The sequence below is a fragment of the Gracilinanus agilis genome, chromosome 1, assembly GCF_016433145.1.
Source record: "Gracilinanus agilis isolate LMUSP501 chromosome 1, AgileGrace, whole genome shotgun sequence".
Classification (NCBI taxonomy): Eukaryota; Metazoa; Chordata; class Mammalia; order Didelphimorphia; family Didelphidae; genus Gracilinanus; species Gracilinanus agilis.
The window spans coordinates 766903409-766925484 of NC_058130.1; the positions used below are offsets into that span (position 1 = coordinate 766903409).

Genomic DNA, 22076 nt, shown 5'->3' on the forward strand with positions numbered 1-22076 from the left:
CCCATCATTTCTAGATTCAAATATAAACTTCTGTTTGGCTTCTAAAACCCTTCCTAACTTGGCCAGTTTTCACTTTGTACCTTAACTCATACGATTCAATCCATTGATACTGGCCTCCTTGCTCTGTCTCTCAACTCTGGGTATTTTCCCTGGTTGACCCCCATACCTGGAATAGTCTTCCTCTTCATCCCTGCCTCCTTTTTATATACAAGAAGCCCTTCCCAATCCCCCTTTATACAAATACCCTCCCTCTTCTGGTTATCTCCAACTTATCCTATTATCTTATTCTACAGTACCATTTGCATGTTGTCTCCCCAGCTAGACTTAAGTTCCCAGAAAGGGGGAATGTTTTGCCTTTCTTTGTACTGCCCAACACAGCACAGTGCCTGGCACATAGAAGAAGAGTAATGCTTATTGACTTGACTTCCAAAGCATGTAGTTACACTAAATTACAATATTTACCAATAAAGAGAAAGAACAGAGTATATACTCTGTACTGTTTAGTTATGGCAAAAAAGGAAAACAATATTTCCCCCAAGACTTCAAAATAACAGTGAAAGAGAAGTAGGTCATCAATGGGAAAGCTGAGTTCTACCATTGAAGTCTGAAAAAAAAATAGCACAATGTCCCAGTCATAGATGACAGAGAGGCAGCTAAAAATACAAAAATAGATTTGAATAGAGGCAGATTAGAGTCATCAGCAAGAGATGAGAGCTGCTACCATGCAAGTAAGAGAAGCCTTAAGAAAGAAGTACACCAAGACAAGAAAAAGGGTCCCTGGTTGAGAAATGAGGGAGAAAGAAGTGGTTAAGACATGAGGAAAATAAAGATCTAAGGTTTCTACCCATCCAGTTTTTTATAAAAAGCTCAAGTCTTCATAAAGTGTCCAGGTCCTCCATCAACTCTTGTGCTCACTCCACTCCAGTCTCATCTTTCACCATTTCCCACCATGGTTCCTCCATTGCTGTCAAGGAAATTGGCTTAAAGTTCTCCCACATGACTTATCATTTCCTCCTGAGTATCATCATTCTTTTCCATTTCAAATATCCATATCTTTTTTCTTCTATACTAATCTGAGTTTACTGCCTCGTTCTAGACCTAGGCTGCCACTCATATACCCTAGGAAGATGAACTCTACTCACTCCAAGATTATTCTCTTAGTCTTGAGAATGTGCTAATAAACATTTGTAGTCCTTTTTTGTTTACCACATTCTAATCTGTATTGTATAACTCGGAGTAAAGCAGAACTTAGTTCAAACTTTGCTTCGGATACTTCTTTGTATGATCTTAGTCAAGTCACTCTTAGCCTCAGTTTCTTCATCCACATAGTATCTAGAGAATATACTTCCCAGGAATTATGCCAATGCAGGGATTTGGAAAATTGAAAGCTTTGTATGAATGTTCATTGCTATCATCCTGAATTGTCATACATGAATGTCATGTGCATTGTTATCATCCTCATTAATTATCATATTTTTCTGGGATTACATCTGATGTTCTAGTCCTAGGCTACAAACTCTAGGGACAAGTCTGAGTTTTACTAATCTCTCTAAAATTAGCAAAAAAAAAAAAAAAATTAACTAATCTCTCCAAGATTAGCAGTAAAGAAAACATCTCATTAGCTCCCTGAAAATATGGAAAGGTAAAAACTGGTTTTACTATGATATCTGACTAGATATCATCTGTGGAAATAATCGCTCTGCCCTGGGAAGTTCAAAAGAAAGAAAAATCAAGTCTCTTTAAGGTCCAGCACCAGGTTGACCACTTATTGGCTAGATGATGATGGAGTGACTCCTTTACATTGAGAACTCTCAGTTTTCATTTTGGAATAAAAAAAAAAATCTGTATTTCAATTCTGTCTCTTCTCCTTACAACCTATAGAACACTGAGAAACTAATTTAACTCCAAGGGCTCTGTTTCCTCATCTGAAAAAACAAGAGGGTTGGACTGGCTGATCTCTGGTATCTCTTGGTCCTGACATTTGCACTATCAACCTCACAGGTTATGGGCAAATTGTTTAAGGCAAACTGCTTGGTAAAAGAGTGAAAGGCTATATACAGAATGTTGAGTTCCTCCTTAGTAATTAGTAAACAACGTATTATCAGTCACGGGTTAAAAAGGATTCGTTGACACCAATATTTAAACATCCAGTTCCACAAGAATCCCAAAAAGCAGGTCTGAGGCAAGAGGAACAGGAAAGATTAGGAGACCGTTTTCTGCTTTCATGAAGTTCTTCCAGAATTAGAGAAATCTCTTACCTAAAGATGGCAATTCTATAAAACCCCTAAATCTTCCATTCCTCTTCCAAGGTTCCTAATACCTGAGAAATCCCTATAAGGTATTATTTTTCTAGAGTGCATAAATTAGACTAAAATATAAAAAAAGGATCATTTCCTGAGACCTGCTTTATGTAGAACTCATGCAGTAAGTTAGGATCCCATCTTTAAGTTAAGTAAGTTAGCCTGTCCTTGAGTTCAATAATTATCTCAGGTCCAACTTTTATAAGGATAAAAAATAATAAAGGCTGCTATAATAATATAAATTAGTATTTTAATTAAAGCCATTTTGATAGATAAAGTCATTTGACCACGCGCTTATAAGAATTCAAAACTGCCGCTCCAGTCATTATACCTCTTCCTCAGTCTGCTGGCCAAGAGGCCACTCCCTCCTAACCCAGGAGATTTAAACTCTTCTCTGCATGGAGACGTAGGCCTCCCCACGCCCAAAGAACTGGAACCGGAAACCCGTTGGACTAGGGAAATGTAGTTTGATAATTTCCCCGTGTCCATAGAAAATACATATATATACTTAAAGATGACATCTCCCAAATTTCACTTTTACAATTCCCCGTGAGGCCCGGCAAAAAAAAAGGTTAGTCCTTTTTCTTCGCTGGACCTGTAAAAATAGACAACTTCTAAAATTTTCAGGAATTTGGGGATAAAAGAAATAGATGAACAAATGGTTAAAATTAGCCGCATTGACAAAAAAAACAATTTGGGGGCAGTCCCCTATTGGTATAACAGTGTACAATTAAAACACTTTTTCTCATTTGGGGAAAGGAGTATAAGAAAATGTGGAAAGAATGCTGAATTCGATATCCAAGGCCTGGGGGGACTCTGTGCCTAGTTCCAGCTGCGCTACTAACTAGCTACATAACTTCAGGTCAAGTCATTTTACTTTTCATCCTCTCAGTATTCTTATCACTCATTTGAAACTGCTCTCTCCAGGGTGACTATCTCTTAATGGCCAAATCTAATGACCTCTTCTCAAATCTTGTCCTTGATCTCCCTGAAGCATTCAATACTTTTGACCACCATCTCTCTCTTCTGGGTTTTGTGACTCCACTTTCTTTAAAACACTATAATAGAAATCTAATATAATAATATGAATAAGTTATTACTATTGATATGCAAAAGCTTGAACAGATATTAAATGCTACTGAATAATTAAATATGGAGACACAAACTTCCAAAGCTACCAAGGGTTCGATTATCTATCATGTAGGAAATGATTCCCAAATCTATGCATCCAGTCCTATTCTCTCACCTGAGCTACAGGCCCATAACCCATGTTTATTGAAAGTTTCAAAATGGATGTCCTATAAGTTCCTCAAACTCAGCGTCTCCCAAAACGGAACTCATTGTCTTCTCCTCAGACCCACCCCCTCTCCAGATTTCCCTATGAATATTTTTGTCAAGATTTCTGTCAAGCAGACCACTACCCTCCAGCAGTCATCCAGTTTGGCAATCTCAGCATCATCTTCAGTTCACTCTTCCTCAACCCATATATGCATTAAGTTGCTAAATATATCAAGTCTACCTTCATGACACTTCTGGTATCCATCCCCTGGTATCTACTCACAAGGCAACCCCTAATTCAGGTTCTCATAATTTCTTGCCTGGTCTGTTCAACTGCCTTTTAAAGTTTTACTACTTGAAGCCTTTCTCCTCTCCACACAACTATCCAAGTGATTCTCCTAAAATCTGACCATGCCATACCCCTATACTCTATAGACTCCACTAGCTTCTAATTACGTCTAGAATCAAATGTCCCTATTTAGCAAGCAAAACTCTTTTACAACCTGGACCCAAACTACCTTTCCAAACTTACTGACGATCATGTCATGCTCTCTTCAGTCCAGCCAGACTGACTTTCTTCTGGCTGCTCTTCCCACACTACATTCTCTCTTTCCTCTTGAAGCCTTTGCAGAGGCCATCCCTCGTGCCTAGAATGTACTCCTTCCTCATCTCAGTCTCTGAGGATCCCTAGTTTCCTCCAAGGCTTAGCTCAAGGGCTCTTTTCTAGGTTTTTCTCCAAGTACCTACCCAAAAGAGAACCAGATCTGATCTTGTTTCTTTCTCCCCATCATTTATTATTCATTCTAATTCAAACAGGGACATTTCTCCTATTCCAAATAGAGTGCTACACCTAAAGTCAGGAAGATCTGGTTCAAATCCCACTTCTGACATTCACAGGACCAAGGAACATCCTTCTGAAATGATTTTCCATTTCCATGGTCTACATCTTGTATGGACAGAGTTCTTTACATTTTGGCTCCCCCGTTAAGAGTGTGAGCTCCTTGGGTGCTGGGATTGTACCTCTGCCCCTCTTTGTGTCACTCTTGGTTCTGAGTACAGTGTCTAGCACTTGTTAAGAGCCAAATAAATGTCTGTTAACTGACAAACTCTGGGAGCCTCAGTTTCCTCTTCTGTAAAATGGGAATATGATGTTTGTTCCTATTTCATAGGGTTATTATTATTATGAGGAACAAATGCAATCGTGTACATAAAAAGCTTACATAAACATTAGCTATTGCTATTATTACTCTTTATTTGTAAAAGCCTAAGTAGAGGAAACAAAAATGATTGATAGATTCAAATATGAAGATACAACTCTCATCAGTTTGGAAAGAGATTTTTGAGTATATATATTCCAGCATCACTGTTATGATCCATGTCAAGACAAGTGAAACAAATTATTAAAACCATTCTATCTTAAGACAAAAATTTCCATGAAAATTTATCATTCATTCAGCATCATCTCAGAAGATCTCATTCAATTACCTGTTAATAAATTTGGGGTCAATTTACCTAGTACATCACAGAAGCATCTGTAATTTCCTCAGTAGTGTGAAGAAATGAGTAACAACAAAGGTAATCAACTCTTGTAAATAAAAAACTGTGATGTTGAAAATAGTAGGGGAAAAGAAAACTCAAAAAAGAAAATGCGGAGTTGCTGGTAACAAAAGTTATTCCCACAGGAAATCTTTTTCCAGAAAATTAAATTTTTGAATTTAATTTGAATTGCTTGACTACATTTCAAAATAATATTGGCTGTTACATGATTTGAATTGCTTGACTACATTTCAAAATAATATTGGCTGTTACATGATTTCCTTATAACTTAACTAATAAACCACACTGGAATCTCACTATAATGGTCTTCTTTAATGTATGGAATTGGATATTTAACTTCTGCATCTAAACCTCTTTCAAATAATGACCACTTCTAAAATGGTTTACCAAAAGATGATCCTGTGACATGGATCCTATAGATCACATGACAGAGAGTCTCCAATGTAATATGAGGGATTCTGCATGTAAAAAAGCTGTCTTAGGTCAAACATATCCAACAAAATTGTATTTTTTTCTTGGTAAGAGACACATACAGGAAAATATACTGCAGTTTTACCTTCCAATTAGGAATTATAGATATTAAAAAATGAGAAACTTATTGAATATAATTCATTCTTCTGGGGCATCTGCAAAGGCACATTATTACATGCTCAAGAAAGCTATATATATACTTTTAACTACCATGAGATTAAACAATGTACCTTCAAATGCCATACAGAATAAAAACCATCCAAGAAAAGGGAATCACCAAATCAAAACAAGTCTTTCTTAAAAAGTGCTTAAGTCTTTCTAACACTGAGACAAAAATCCATTTCCTTTTGAAGAGTACCCTTCACTTATCAAAGATTCCTTGGTTTAAGTATAAGCTATTATATCAAGGTTCCGACCAGATTTTGGAAAACATCATAAAAAAGAAAGAAAAGGTATTCTTTCCTAAAAATAAGTATTTCATCACATGCTGCCTCAAATCAATTATCACACTGAAAATTTCAAACAATTCTTCCAATTCATCTGAAAATTACATTGATGTGGGTCTTCCACGATGTTCTAGATTGCCAAAAAATATTAATTCCTTTTTCATTCTGACCTATACCACCTTATCCTAATTCAGAGACTAGATTCTAGACACAGCTCTTTCAAAGCATCAATTCTGACCTGTAATCCTCCACGCATACATACTGAGTCTTCACCACCCCACTCATCACACATCTTTTGCCATTTTGCCTTTGCTCCGTCCTCCCCTTCTGTTCTAGTACAGAGCTTCCATGTACTTCTCGGCACATTTCAATCCAGACCCACTTCACAGTCAACAGCTGCCTACATCCTAGCTTTAAAGAAAACTGTCCAGAATCAACAGAGCTAATAAAATCAGAATGTTTATTTTTCAACATAAATTTTAAAGCAAGAATTCAATGACAAGAACATCTTTTTCAACTTCTATCACCATTCTTGACCTTATTTCATGTCTAATGACTAATTTTTATATCAATCTAAAATCTTTTCAGCAATACCATCAAAATAGCACCCATAAGGAGAAACCATTTAGAAACAATCCTCAAATCCCTTTTGATCACTATCTAGGCTACTTACATTCTTAATACAGAGCCAAGACAGGATGAATGCTATCAGGAGAAAACCAAATTGTGTTCACTTCATATTTGGGGGACAACTAATTATCACAAACTACCCTAATAGTCAAAAAGTGAGAGCCCCAGTAAGTCTATATAGTAGTAGCCATAGAAATCCTTGCTGGGAACTGATAGTTCTAAAATCAGGATGTCCATATGTCAAAAGGAAATGAATTGTTATGTCCAGCTACCAAATCGGCTGAAGCTACTGCATTTCTGATAAATCCTCTGGTGCTGGACGTCAGGGCTCTCCAATCCTGGGCACTGCACTAATGCATTTCTCATTAGCTCTTCCAGCAACAGATAAGGACCTACCAGGTCAAGGGGTTCATATTATGACATCTATACTTCCATTTTCTCGTCTTGGATATTTTCCCCCTGAAATGCAATGATGCCCAGTTTTCTGTGAATCTGTGATCCCTCACCATTCACATTTTCTGCCCAGGGTTCTCCTTACAAAGGTTTCTGTCAGACCCCATAGAAGACTGCCAGTTGAGGAAAGCTTACTTCCTGGGTCAGTGCCCTAGAGAATGGTGGGGTTCGTCGTGTCCTTGGAGCTTGGACCAGACCACTCACATCTTAAGTTTAATGGTCCTCACCTTCAAGATCTTAAATCTAACCGTAACAAGTGGGTTTAATGATATTAAGCACTTAAGGTTCTTCTGCATACCAAAGACAGCCACCACCCCCAGCCCCCATGGAAAAGGAGAGCTCGGTGCCCCTCGGCGCTTCTCCTGGCAGGGTTCTGCACTCACTGCTAGTAAAAGACCCATGGTAGCTCTTCCCCTCCAAAAAGCAGTGTCAGAAAACTAACTCCGAGTAACCAAATCACAATGTCACAACATTCATTTGGGGACCAGGCATAGAAACCCTTAAATACAATTATATAAAAACATTAAATAAGCAGATCACCAAGGCAAAGAGACAATCTGAAGCAGCCCCTTCATGCAGATGACATGCTAGTTAACAGACTCCCCCATTTGACTCGCTGTCCCTCAGATCTGATTTTTTCTAACAACACAGTTCCCACGAACAGTAAATTCCACTTACTCTGCTCTACCAAGGATTCCCAGTGCTCTGTTGAACGAAAACCCCACAAAAGGCAAATCTTCACCAGAGAAACCTCCAGGGTTCAACTGGCCAGGAAAAGGCAAAGCCCGCGAATTCCTCTCTGGTTCGTCAAAATTAGAGGTGTCATCGTCAGACTTGAGGGTAGGAAAGAAGGGGGGAGGAGCTGATGAAAAACAAAAAGGAAAAAAAATCAGACTCATGCAATCACCGTGTGTCACAGCACAGGGTCCCTGCTCCTTCCGTGCTTGCCCTGGCACTGCAGCTCCTGCCTTTAATCTCACTCACACAAGCAGCGGAGCCTCTGCTCTCCAACAGGATTACAGCAACAAGAGATTAACCCCTTCTTTGCCAACATGGCTACCACTCTGCAGACCATCTTTCATGCTACTTAAACTGAATTATCTTCTAAACTAGGTAACAGTCTCATGAAAGGCACTTCTGAACTAACTAGAGAGGGCCACTGATTCCAAGTCTTTCTAGAATATTTCTATAAAGCCCTCCAAGTGCAAGCACCCCACTGAGCTGTCTCCTGCCTAGTACTGTCACAGGCAGAAGGGATGAGCTAAACCTATTCCTGCCGTGTCCAAATGATCCGTTTTTATTGGCCTTTTTGTCAAAGATTTACAGAGCTGAAACTCCTGGCTTTCCCTGGGTGGCCGTCACAGAAAGAAAGAAGGGGGAGCCGGATTTACTATCGGGTCCTTCAGGATTTGCAACTCTTCACGGGACAGCACTGCAGTGTGGCTCAGAATTACAGACACACAGCCCAGAGGCCTTCCTCGGGACTTGGTCCTTCGCAGCTCATCTTTTCTCTTCTCCACCCCAAAGCCACTGCAGTTGAATTAAGGAGATGAATGAAGTTCCTCCAGTGAGAACGAGGCTACATACATGACAAGAGTGAGCGGAATGTCAGTGCGGCGCCTACCTCCTCATATCATGTGCCCTCTTGGGGAAGTGCTACAGAGCCTGCACTCCTGGCAGACGTGCTAAGCTCCCCTGCTCCGGGAGGCCGGCCCTCTTGCATCAGTGGCCAGACTCCAGCTGACGGCTCCCAGCCGCACTCTCGGAGGGCAGCGTGCGCGAGCCGTTACCATGGATCCGGCCTGGGGCTCCCGGAGCTGCAGGCTGGCAAGAGAGAGGCCCCAGGAAGAGCCAGCACAGCCCCTGCACTGCAGGCTCCCCGCTCCTCACTCTGTGCATGCTCTGGGCTCAACGCTACCTGCCTGCATCCATGACAGATGCTGATGCTTCTCTGACTGACACAAGCAGAATGAGTCACTGCTTGGGGCTTGCTAGCTCCCTCTGGTTGCCAAAGCCTTCCACATCCCAGACTTTTTTAACTCCTCATTCTCTAGAATGACAAATCTGTGTTTAAGCTGCCACCAAAGAGGAGCAGCAGGCTGTTTCTGCTTACAGACAAAAATCTACCCGTACAAAATACCCAAATTACAACCCCACTCAAATTTCATTAGTGGCTCCCCAGGGAAAATGATTCCTAGAAGGTGGGCAGAAGAGGGGCAAGAGGAAAGGTTTGAAGGAAAAAGGAAACAAATTTAGGGTACATTTCTCCAAAGAAAGTCAAAAGAGCATTCACACAGCAAGTGTTTTTAGAAAATAAGGAGAAGGATGAAAAATACAAAATGTACAACACCAAAAAATTATTTAACACCTCCAAATTTCCTCAAGAGAAATTAAATCTTCACTTTAGTGCAAAAAAAAATCTACTTGCTTTTAGAGAGACATGAATGACATTTTTTTTAATTATCAAGATAGAAAGGAACATTTTTGGATGGTCTGCTCTATTCCCCATCCTACATCAACATAATTTCCAAAGCAAAACCCAACCTGATTTTAAATGGCTCTCCCAAATCTATTTCAAAAGAGGAAGAAAATAAAAACAAAAAGGATAAAAGAAGATATTATCTTCAGTTAAAAAATATGCAAGCAGGCAACAGGAAAAGATTTCTTAAGATGAGTCAATATCATTACCGAACACCAATGGAATGGTAGGAGCTTTAGAAAATGTTGCTGTGTAGTGTTTGTTTTGTATAATGTAGAACAAATCTATAAACATATGGATAGCTGTATAAATTATATCTCTCCTAATAGGTTATATAGTCTCTTTCCAATTTAAGCTCTTATAGCTTCCAGAGATAATAAGAATCCCACTCCTGAATGGAAAGCTTTAACCTAGGATAAGATTCACCTCCAGTAAAATTATAGGGTTAGTAATTCATTATTGGTGGAGGCAGCTAGGTGGCTCAGTGGATTGAGACCCAGGCCTAGAAATTAGAAGTCCTGGGTTCAAATCTGCTTATTCCTTCAAATTCCTTAACTGTGTAACCCTGAGCAAGTCACTTAATCCCCATTTTCTAATCCCTATCACTCTTCTGCCTTGAATCCAATACAGAGTATTGATTCTAAGATGGAAGGTAAGGGTTAAAAAAATAAATGAAATTCATTATTGGAAAAATATCTTCTCTAGAAACTCTAGAACTGTGAGATAGCTTAATGTAGTACAGATCATTTTAATGGCTCAGTAAATCTTCAAGGTAAGAACAAAAGATGCCAAATAACACTCTGCAATATCTTCATGGTACAAAAAGAATTTAGTAACTTTTTTTGCCTGAGAAATGCTTAAAGAAGGGCAAGGCAGACACAGTAGGTACAAGGTACAAAGACCTATGGACCACAAAGAGTCGTGAGCTAAAGAACCATAAATGAGATATTCATAGAAACACAGCATTTGAGAGTTAGAAGAGACCTCAGTGGCCCCATAGTCCAAAGGATACATCAGAGGAACCCTCAATAACCAACAAGCAAGCAGTCAGTCATCCAGCCTCTGTTTGAAGATTTTCATGGAGGGGGGAGCCTACCATCTCTCCATGAAATCCATTCTACTTTTGGATAACTCTAATGGTAAAGAAGCTTTTCCTGATTTCAAATCTAAATTGTCCTTTTTGTACCCTCTATCTACTGAATCAGTGTTTGCCTCCTGAGGCCAAACAGAATAGGTCTAATCCCTCCTTCACTTGTTGATCCTTTGAATTCTTCAAGGCAGCTATCATGTTCCCCTGAGTCTTCCCTTCTTCTGGCTTAAATTGCAGTTCCTTCAACCAGTCCTCACATATCATAGCTCAAGGACTAAAGGTATTTCATCATCCTCTAGAAACATTTTTCTCAAAATCATTGATTGATTTTATTTACTTTAACTTTTAAATTATTTTGCTTTTCTCTAATTAAACATTATTTTCTCTCTTTCCCAATTCTACCTATCAAGTAAGAAGAAGGGATGGAGAGAAAGGAGAAAGAAGAGGAAATTCGTAACAAAAAAGTGAAATCCCGCACTGACCATGTCCATAAAATTTACATCTCTTCTTCATCTTGAGCCTATCTCCTCTCTGGCAAAAGCTGGGTAGTCAAGTCAAATCAAGTCAACATCTTTACCATGTGCTTTGATTTTGAAGTTTCGATGTTCAGATCCTTTGACCTAATTATATATTGAGAAATAGCTCTTAAGTCTTATAAATTTGGATCCACTCCTTAAATATTTTGGTAATAAAATCTTCTTCAGGGAAATTTAAGGAAAAGAATTTTCTCAGCTTTTTCACTTCAAATTTTACCTAAGTTGTTTTTGGGTCAAGGGGGAAGGAGCTTTAATTTTGTGTATCCTCTATACATTCCCTAGCTTACATCTTACATCTTAAACCATGGTGCCCAAAATTGAAAATAATACCCCAAATACAGTTTTGGAACTATCATTTCTATATTCCTGGAAACTATGATCATCTTAATGCAGCCCAAGATACCATTATCTGTTTTGGCTGTCACTTCACACCACTGACTCAGTAAGATTGCAGCCCATTTAAAAAAACTCAGTTTTATTTTTGTTTTCAAAACAGTGGTTAACCAACATGGTCTGATGAAGTTAATTTTTTTTTCTTCTCAAAGACATCATATTTAGTTTAGAGCAGTTAGGTGGCACAGTACATAGAGCACCAGGTTTCGAATCTGGCAAAACTCCAGCTCAAATCAAGCTTTGGACACTTTCTAGCTGTGGTTTCCTGTTTGCCTCAGTTTCCTTTTCTGCAAAATGAGCTGGAGAAGGAAATGGCAAACTACTCCCTATCTTTGCCAAGAAAACCCCAAATGGGTTGACGAAGAATCAGGCAAGACTGTGTCGAAAGTGAATTTCTCTCTCCAGTGTCGCTTTTTTAAATGTCATTTCTCAGTGACCTAGAGTTTATAGCACTGAGTAAATTTAGTTATAAACAAGCCTTAGAAGAAGGAAGTTAAAGAACCAACAAACGAGATAGGAAACAATGATTCCTCAGGCACTGCTCCCTGGGTGGTCCTGGCAAATTGAGAAACTATGATTGGTTCCTGAGATATGATGTTTGAGAGTTAGTGGGTGGAGAAAAAAGCTTATAAGTTCAGACCACAAGCAAGTCTGGGTCTTTGGCCTGTGCTTGGAGGAGCAAAGAGGACCTTTGGTGGGTCGTAATGAGAGGCCCATCATGGCAACTGCAGATTAGAAAGGTTAAGTACTTCTCTACCACTCTCCTAACATTTTCCTCTCTTGACTACTACTACTACTTTTGATTTAATAAAGTTTTTAAGCTACAACCAGCCTCATAATTTTAAATATTACATCACATTTATCCCTAATGTATTTCATCTTATTAGATTCAGCCTAATGCTATACTTTCAAAATCTGTTTGTTTCCTGATTCCATCATCCACTGTGTTAGTATCTACTACCTCAGCCACTTATTAGTGTGATGTGACTGTGGACAAATCCCATAGGAGAGAGTTGGATTTGATAAGCCTCTAAGGTCCTCTCCAGCTTTAATTCCTTGATCCTCTTCTTCATAGCATTATGACTTCTTCAAATTTGATGAGCATTCTGCATAAAGTAAATCATTTAAGGGACTCAGACCCCAAGTACACTAGTGCTGGGACAAAGGAGTCACAGACACATGGTGTGTCTGACAGCCAAATTCCTGGGTTCCATGTCAGTGTGGGCTTCTTGAGCATCAACAGGCCAGGATCAGCACAACCTCCAGAGGAAGGAGCAAGTGAAGTTTAAAAAGCAAAGGAGGGAGGGGCAGCTGGGTAGCTCAGTGGAGTGAGAGTCAGGCCTAGAGACAGGAGGTCCTAGGTTCAAACCCGGCCTCAGCCACTTCCCAGCTGTGTGACCCTGGGCAAGTCACTTGACCCCCATTGCCCACCCTTACCAATCTTCCACCTATGAGACAATACACCGAAGTACAAGGGTTTAAAAAAAAAATTATAAAAGCAAAGGAGGGAAGGAGTGGTCTTTTTTCTGCTTCCACCTTTAATAAATGGTCTCTGCAGCTACTCTTTCTTATCTTATCTTGTCTGGCCATCTCTGGCAAGTTGAGGCCAGAGACAGCTAAATCAGATGGAGAATCAGATCTATCCCTAAAGTTAGAAAGGTTGAGACCTATATCTCTCTTTATATCTTTCTCTCTCTTTACTAATAAATGCTTATAAATCTGATAATAAGCCTCCAGATCAATTTTATTTATAACAATACATATCACCTATGTCTTTGTCCAAATCTGACTTCAATGTTAAACAAGGGGTCAGACAGAGATCCCTGAGGCACCTCCCTGAAGACCTTTCTGAAATGTCATGGAACGATTAACTTTTTGAGTCTAAAAATTCAACCCATTCTGATTGCGATTCCATCATCTTCTAATCCATATCACTCCATCTTCTCCACAAGAAGAGCATGGTTTACTAAAGATTTAGATAAACTACATCCATATCATTCCCCTCATTAAAGGAAATAAAGTTAGTCTGTCATGACCTGTTCTTGAAGTCATATAATCACCGCTCCCCTAGCTAGATGTTTGCAAACCATCTCCTTCATGATTCTAGAGCTTTTAAGTCAAGCTCACTGGTCTATAGTTTAGATTTTGTTCTCTTCTTTATTTAAAAGTTTAGGACATTTTCCTCTCTCCAACTTTGTGAAATTACCCTTATTTTTCCATGCTCTTTTGCTTGATTTGACACAACAGATTCTGTTCCAGTTCCTTATATTAACTCTGAAACTGTTTCAAGTGCGTTTCTTATAAACGACATATTTTTGGATTCTAGTTTCTAATTCATTTTGTTACCCTCTTCTGTTCTGTGGATAAGTTCATTTCATTCACATTTACAGTTATGATTGCTTACTGTATACTGCCTTATAGTTTATTTTCTCTTATACTTTTTCTTTTTTTCCCTGACTTAAGAGTATGTTTTGCTTCTTATTAATGGTTCCCTTAACCCCTTACTTTCCCTTAATCCCTTTCCTTCCTATATCTCTGTTGGGTAAGATGTATTTCTCTAAATGAGGATGTTGGAGTGAAAGTTGTCAAAGGACCTTTCCATTATGAACATTCCCATGGTCTTATTATTCTTTAATTCTTTGACTTAAAGCATTCAATTTAAAATAAAGGAAAAAAAAGTGGTAAATAAAGTGAAAAAAAAAAAAAGATGTTTCTCTACTCAGCTGTTTATATGTGTATTTTCCCCAACTTTATCCTATTCAGATGAGAGTGAGGTTCAATTATCACCTGTTCTCCCATTATTATCTCCTTGTGATATAAACACCTGCTTTGCACCCTATTTACATGATAGTTTTCTTTATTCTCTCTCCCTTTCACCCTTGGCCATTATGTTCCTCGTCCCCGTCCTTTCCATTTTTCTTCTGAGATCATCAAAATATAAAAGAATCACTCCCAAGGCCCTCTATCTAGTCAAATTCTCTTTATGATCCCTGATAATGAGAGAGTTGAAGGGGCACACATATCATCTCCTTGTCTAAGAATATCAACAGATTAATTTTGTTTAGTGTCATATGACTGCTCACTCATATTTAGCTTTTTATGACTCTCTTGACACCTATGTTTTCTATGTCAAATTATATAATCAGCTCTGGTATTTTCATCAGGAATGTCTGGAAGTCTTCTATTTTGTTAAAAAAAATAATAATCCATTTTTTTTCCCTGTAGGATCATGCTATTTTGCTGGATAGGGTATTCTTGGCTATAAGCAGATCTTTTTGCCTTTTGTAATATATTCAAAGTTCTCCATACCTTTGAAGCAGTGATTGCTAAATCTTGTGTGATCCTGACTGTGGCTCATTTTTACTTGAATTCTTTCTTTCTGGTTATCTGCAGCATTTTCTCCTTGACCTGGGAGCTCTAGACTTTTGTTTTAATATTCCCAGGAGTTTTCATTTTGAGGGGTCTTTCAGGAGGCGAGGGGTAATTCTTCCAACTTCTACTTTTGTCATCTGGTCCTCAAAAATTTGGACAGATTTTTTTTTGTTTTGTTTTGTTTTTTTAAACCCTTGTACTTCGGTGTATTGTCTCATAGGTGGAAGATTGGTAAGGGTGGGGTCAAGTGACTTGCCCAGGGTCACACAGCTGGGAAGTGGCTGAGGCCGGGTTTGAACCTAGGACCTCCTGTCTCTAGGCCTGGCTCTAAATCCACTGAGCTACCCAGCTGCCCCAAGGACAGGTTTTTTTTTAAATTTCTTCTTTAAAAAAAAAAAACTATTACCTTCTGTCTAAAAATAGATACTAAGTATCAGTTCCAAAAACGGAAGAGTACTAAGGGCTAGGCAACTGGGGTTAAGTGAATTGCCCAGAGTCACACAACTAGGAAGTGTCTGAGATCAAACTTGAACTCAGGACCTCCTGCTTCATGATTTCTTGAAATATGATGTCTAAGTTCTTTTTTGTTCATGGCTTTTAATTATTCTAACGATTCTTAAATTATCTCTCCCTGATCTGTCTTACAGCTCAGTTGTTTTTCCTACAAGACAGTTCACATCTATTTTTTTTAGACTTTTGATTTTTTCTTGATATCTCAAAGAGCTAATAGCTTCCATTTAGTCAATTCTAATTTTCAAAGAATTCTTTTTTTTTTTTAACCCTTACCTTTAGACTTAGATCAATACTGTATATTGGTTCCAAGACACAAGAGCAGTAAGAGCTAAGTAACAGGGGTTGCGTGACTTGCCCAGGGTCACACACCTAGAAAATGTCTGAAGTCAGATGTAAACCCAGGACCTCTCATCTCTAGGCCTGGCTCTCAATCCACTGAGCCACCTAGATGCTCCCAATTATTTTTTTAATAAGGCTTTATGCCTCTTTTTTGAAGCTTACTTTTATATCTTTCTTCCCTATAGCTCTTACTTCTTTTACCATTTTTTCCTCTACCACTTTCAATCAATCTTTAAAATTATTTTTTTGCTCTTTTTTTTAACTCTTGAATTAATAATTCTTCTAGGAATTCACATTTGGCTTGTGTTCAATGTGCTCTTTTCTTTGAGGCTCTATTTACATAAAATTTTAAGTCATTCTCTTTTGTGTTTATGTGGAACTTCCCTGTTGTCATATTTATTCTTCATGGTAGGATTTTTTTGGTATGCTCTTTCTTACTTCTTGACTTTAGATTTTACATTAGTACTAGACTCTATGCATTTCTGGAGGTGTGGGGGGCATCTGGTCTGAGCCTCCATCCTCTTTCTGTACCTATACTGATTTCACAGTTCAGGATGGGGGTCTGTGAGTTTTTTAGCACTTCCGCACTGGTGTAATCTCAGGTGGAAGATCTGTTCACTCTCTTCGACTACAATCTGCAAGTAATTGACCCAATTTTAAGTCTGTTGGCTTATCTCAAGGAGTATTAGCCCACTGAGAAGCTCTACTGTTCAGAGACACTGAACTTTCTGCTGCTCTTTGGTCTAGGACTCTGGCCCTAGTTATTCCAATGCCGGTTTACATGCTGGGCTAAATACTAGAAAAGAATCCCAGCTCTGCTCCTAGGATCAGAGCCTTTCAACAACATTTATGGAACTTACTCCTTCTCGGTACAAAGCTAGGGACAATGCTTATGATTGCTCCTGGTACTGGGTAGCAGGTTAACAGGAGTCGCTGATAGGTATCATTCATTCTTGCACTGAGCATTAGTTCTGGGCCACATTGGATCTTTCTGCCATGGTGCTTTCTGCACTGCTGCTCTAGTACTCTCCAGTTCTTGGGTCAGCAACTCTTGCCACCTACTGTCTCCTGGCCAGACCCCATCCATGGGGTCCAGATCTTGCCTGTCTCCCTAAGGTATTCTAGGCCAGAAAAATGACTCACTATGATTTGGGAGGTAGGGGTGGGAGGGGGAAGCTTTTCCCCAATTGGAATTCAGTCTGACTTGATTTCTTGATCATTGTGGGGAGAGTTTAGTAAGGAGCTAGGCTATAGTGCTTCCTCTCACTCCTCCACCTTGACTCTACCTTCTTCCATGCCCTTTCAAACATACTATTGTCGAAAAATCCATAGCGATGAACTATGTTCAGGCATAGAATGTCCAAGAGTCCTGAATAGATAGAAACTCTTATTGCAGAGATCTGCCTAACTTGGGATGCCATATTTTGAGAAGATTTGACAAAATAAACAAGTAAAAAGACAACCAAAGTAAATTAAAAGTATCTACCAGTACTATGCATATAACAGTTTCTTAATATCTATTTAAATAGCTTTTGTTTTTTCAAGTTTGAATTTGTCTGAATAAGAGTTGGGGATGGCCAACATCCTCCTATCAATCTTATGACATTAAAAAGCTTTTCGCCATGTTCGTTGAAAACAAACAAGAAGTGGTCTTAAAACACAACAGGTTTATGAAAGGCATGAAGGAGAGTCACTAAAAGCTGGCAGTCATGAACACAAAGGACAATTTGAAAATCTTTTTTCTTGCTTTTCTTTATTGTTTTTGTTGGGTGGTTTTCTATCAGATATCTGTTTGAGATAATAAATGAAAGAAAAAAGCATTTATTAGCTCTTTATTACATGTGCCAAACGCTCTGCTGAAATGTAATGAATATAAAGACAGAAGCAAAGATAGGCCCTGCCCTCCAGAGACTAATAGTCAGTACCACAAAAGGGCATTTTAGTTACCAAAATCATAGAGATTGTACATGGGACACAAAGACAAAATTAACTAATTTTGGTTTGTGGTTATAGAACTGGAGGGGTAGAGTAGCTAAGGGTATTTGGTTGGCAGAAGAGGCTGTTGAAGAGATTCTCCAAGAGAATTATAACATGGCTAAGAGCTTTCCTGAAAGATTTCTGAGAGATAGACACCAATCAATAATGAAGTCACAGGAGAGAGATCCATATAGGGACATGAATTGAGGTACAGTTTAAAACTGAAGGTAGAGACTAAGTTAAGGAACTTTAAATATTTTTGCATTTCTAAGAGGTATGTCAGAACAGGATTTTGGAAACAGTTACTTTAAAAGCTATTATTAACTTCTTTTCTATAAATTCTCTTTTAGTTATCCTGATATTCAATAGAGATTTTAAAAAGAAATGCAAACAAAAATCAAGATGGGAAAAAATTAGACTTATTCAATTTTTTTTGGTTCTTTTTCAATGCCTACTTTTGAGCTACAATCACCCCACTAAGTATTTCTGGCATCTCAGACATTATTAATCTTTGGACTATGAAATGAACCTTTAAAAATAATTTCTTTGGGATAATTTGGCATTTCAGTATAATATCTAGCCACTCCATTATGATCTGTGCAAAATGGTACCTTAATGAATTGATATAAATCCTAGGACTTCTTAGTTAGCCCTAAAATTTATAAAAATTTAAGTTATATTTAAAGCTGCTAAATTAAATTAATATCATTTAATATAGTGCCATATACTTGAAGGCACATAAATAAACAGTTTGATGTCTGTTCAGAACTATGCCAGGGACAAATTAAGCATTAAATAAATATTGTCAAAAATTTTCAGTTTCATCTTCTAAAAGATACTCCTGGTTACCATGATTTCTACCACCAACAAAAATCATTTGAGTGACTAATGGTGAGCTATGCAAGGTGCTAAAAAAAAAAAAAGTATAAGAACTAGCTCCTGATAGGTTACTGGTTAAAATTTATGCCAGACACCGATATGGTCACATTTATGATATCAAGCCAAATAAACAGTTAAACTTCTACATGAATGAGAAGAAAGGTATATCATTCATAGGCCACATAAAGGCACAGTTTTAGTGTAGGATACAGATCAGAGAAAGTTAACCTGAGGTTTGGTCTAGATTAGGCAAAGCTAGAAAATGTAGGAAATTATTCTGCATTCACTGTAAGGTTTCGTGAAGATGACAGAATTCCAGCAGTGCTTCCTTCATTTGTGAAAGAAAAGAGGAGACTGAGAAGTCCTGAATAAAAAGAATATTCCAGGGGACAGCTGGGTAGCTCAGTGGATTGAGAGCCAGGCCTAGAGACGGGAGGTCCTAGGTTCAAATCCAGCCTCAGACACTTCCCAGCTGTGTGACCCTGGGCAAGTCACTTGACCCCCATTGCCTACCCTTACCACTGTTCTGCCTTGGAGTCAATACACAGTATTGACTCTAAGATGGAAGGTAAGGGTTTAAAAAAAAAAAAAAAAGAAAAGGAAAAGAATATTCCATTTCTAAGATATTATTTTAATAAAACCTCAAAGGTAGTTTGGTTTTAAAAAAATTTTTTTACTGTATCTTTCAAAATTAGGGGGAAATCTGTAACTAGATAAAGGACAGAAAGTATCAGAAAAAAGCAAAATTATTATCTCCATTATGTAAAATGGAAAAGTTTTCATTTATATGAAGTCAATGTAGACATAATCAAAAGTTAACAGACTTTAGGAAAAATGTCTTTGTAGTAATTAGCTCTGATAAAGATGGGACATCCAAGAAATGTATAGTGAATATATAAAATTAAGAATTATTCCGGGAGGGTGGGAGGAAAGTGGGGGTATGGAGGGGGTGGGCGCAGCTGGGTAGTTCAGTGGATTGAGAGCCAGGCCTAGAGATAGGAAGTCCAGGGTTGAAATCTGTCCTTGGACACTTCCCAGCTGTGTGACCCTGGGCAAGTCACCTAACCCTCATTACCTAGCCCTTACTGCTCTTCTGCCTTAGAACCAATACCCAGTATTGATTCTAAGATGGAAAGAGTTTAAAGGGAAATAAAAGAATTATTCCCTGGTAGAAAAGCAGTCAGTGGAGTTGGCCAAAAACATATAAGCTATCAACTACCAGAAGTGTTCAGAAATCAAAATGAGAGAATTTTTTTTTTTTGAATCAGCTCTCACTGCACAAAAATCAGGCCATCTAAGACACTAAAAGAGAAGAAAGCTCATGGTGAAAGGGCTGTGAAAAAGCAAGCCAGTAATTCACTCATGATGGAGCTATGAATTTATCCAATCGTTCTAGAAAACAAATTGCAATTATGAAAGAAAAGATATTAAACTGTTCCTACCCCTAGATCCTGGTAGTCTTCTACTGGGAGCCATATTTCCAAGAAGGTAGCCAACAAAAAACAAAACCCATACATTCAAAAATATTCCTAGCATTATTTGTTAAAAACAAAAAGTTAGAAACAAAATATGTGTGAAACAACTGAGGAATGGCTGGCCATTTGATGAATATGAAGAATTCAGGGAATTTTATGACTTGTGAGAAGTACTAAAAGCAAAGACAAAAGAACAAGAACAAGGACAGGAACAGAGGAACAACAAATCTCTAGTCAAAAACAACAGTCAATGGCAATACCATTTTATCAAAGTTAAAAGAAACATCCTTTCTATTAAGGACTAATATGCTTTTGAAGGAATAAGGGAGGCAATTGTTTCCCAGGGGATTTTGTCAGGTTGTTTGTTATAAGTATTGCTGTGTCAAAATAAAATGTATCAAACAAACAAAAAAAAGTAAAAGAACAGGAAGCCATTTCAGAGCTTTAAGGACGTGGAATAGGATGATCAAAACCATAGAAGGGTCAAGTCATAAAATGGATAAAATGGAAAGTATTGGTGCTGAAAATCTGGTGAGAAGAAGGTATAATAGATCAGGCAGAAAAACAACAAGATCCTAGCCTAAGGTAAGAGTGATATAGAGAAAGCAGAAATGGGAAATACTTTGTAGAAATAGGTGGTCAAACTTAGTAACTAATTTAAAGGCAGAAATGAGTCAGAAAGTCTTTGGGAGTGTTTAGTTCAAAATATTGAATGGATAATGGCACTTTTTCATCAAGGTCAACAAAATTGCCAATTTGAGATAGGTATGAGACAGATCTTCATGGGACTGAACCAAGGAAGTAAGCTAAAGAGTTGGCAGATAGTTTTGTATTATCCAGGTATAGATAATTGTTGGCTAAATGAGAGCACACTAAGGACCAAGGTGACTTGTCAGTAGGAAATAGAATGTCATTATCAAACAAGATACTATATGCTAAGCAAAAATTAAAGAGTTTTTAAATTGATTTTCAGATAAATAAATAACTGAATGAAAAAATCATTCTAGCTCATTGCTTAACAAAAGAATCAGAAATGGATGTCAGGGACTCATTTATACAATCTGGTGGCTGGTCTGCACAATAGTATTTTTGAAGTAACTAAGCATGGAGCCAAGAATCCATATTTAAGAATTCCTGCCAGTGCATAATAATTTCATTTTAAAATGTGATATTACCTATGTTTTGCTCTATTTTTATCTATTTTGCTATGTATTTCCCAATTACATTTAAATCTAGTTCTGGCCTGCTTGGGAGTGTGGCTAATGGCTAAGTGTTTACATCTCTGTTTTGGAGGACTTACTATAGTTTCCTGGCCCCTTCTGATAAGAATTAGTGTTTGAGTTTAAGATTAAGTCCTTATTTAAGTCCTTTACAATTTAAGTCCTCAACATTCTATCACATAGAGATCCTAGTTCTCCTCCTTTAGTATCACTATTTTAAATTACTCCTCACTTTTGTATAGCTACAATAATGCAGAATCACATAAGTCAGGAATTACAAGAGATTTCAGAGGTCATTTGATGGCACCAACATGGTGCATTGCTAGGTATGAAGTCGGGAAGACATGAGTTCAGATCTGGCCTCAGAAACTTACTGTAGCTGACGAGACTGATATAATAGAAAAAACAACAATGCAAACAGGCTTCTAAAGTTACTTAGATAATTATGTTCTGTACACTGAATAACTTGAGAGGAAATGATTTAATTGAATAAGCAATTAATGTGTTCATTTTTTCTAAGAGATTAGAAAACAATGCTAAACTATAAAATAACAAAATAAATGCTTCCAGAATAACTAAAATAAATTTGATCTGGGCTTTCAACAGGAAAATTTTTAAAAATCAACTATAGAGGGGGCAATTGGGCAGTTCAGTGGATTGAGAGTCAG

At 37.9% G+C, this 22076-nt stretch overlaps 1 protein-coding gene across 2 annotated transcripts in view; it reads right to left on the reverse strand.

Moving 5' to 3' along the window:
* Positions 1–22076, reverse strand: part of CIT (citron rho-interacting serine/threonine kinase) — a 161247-nt gene that overhangs the window by 93595 nt on the left and 45576 nt on the right. For both annotated transcript variants that reach the window (XM_044658832.1, XM_044658831.1), the window contains exon 9: positions 7814–7997. In XM_044658832.1, coding sequence (XP_044514767.1) covers positions 7814–7997 — 184 coding nt within the window. The remainder of the gene's footprint in view (positions 1–7813; positions 7998–22076) is intronic.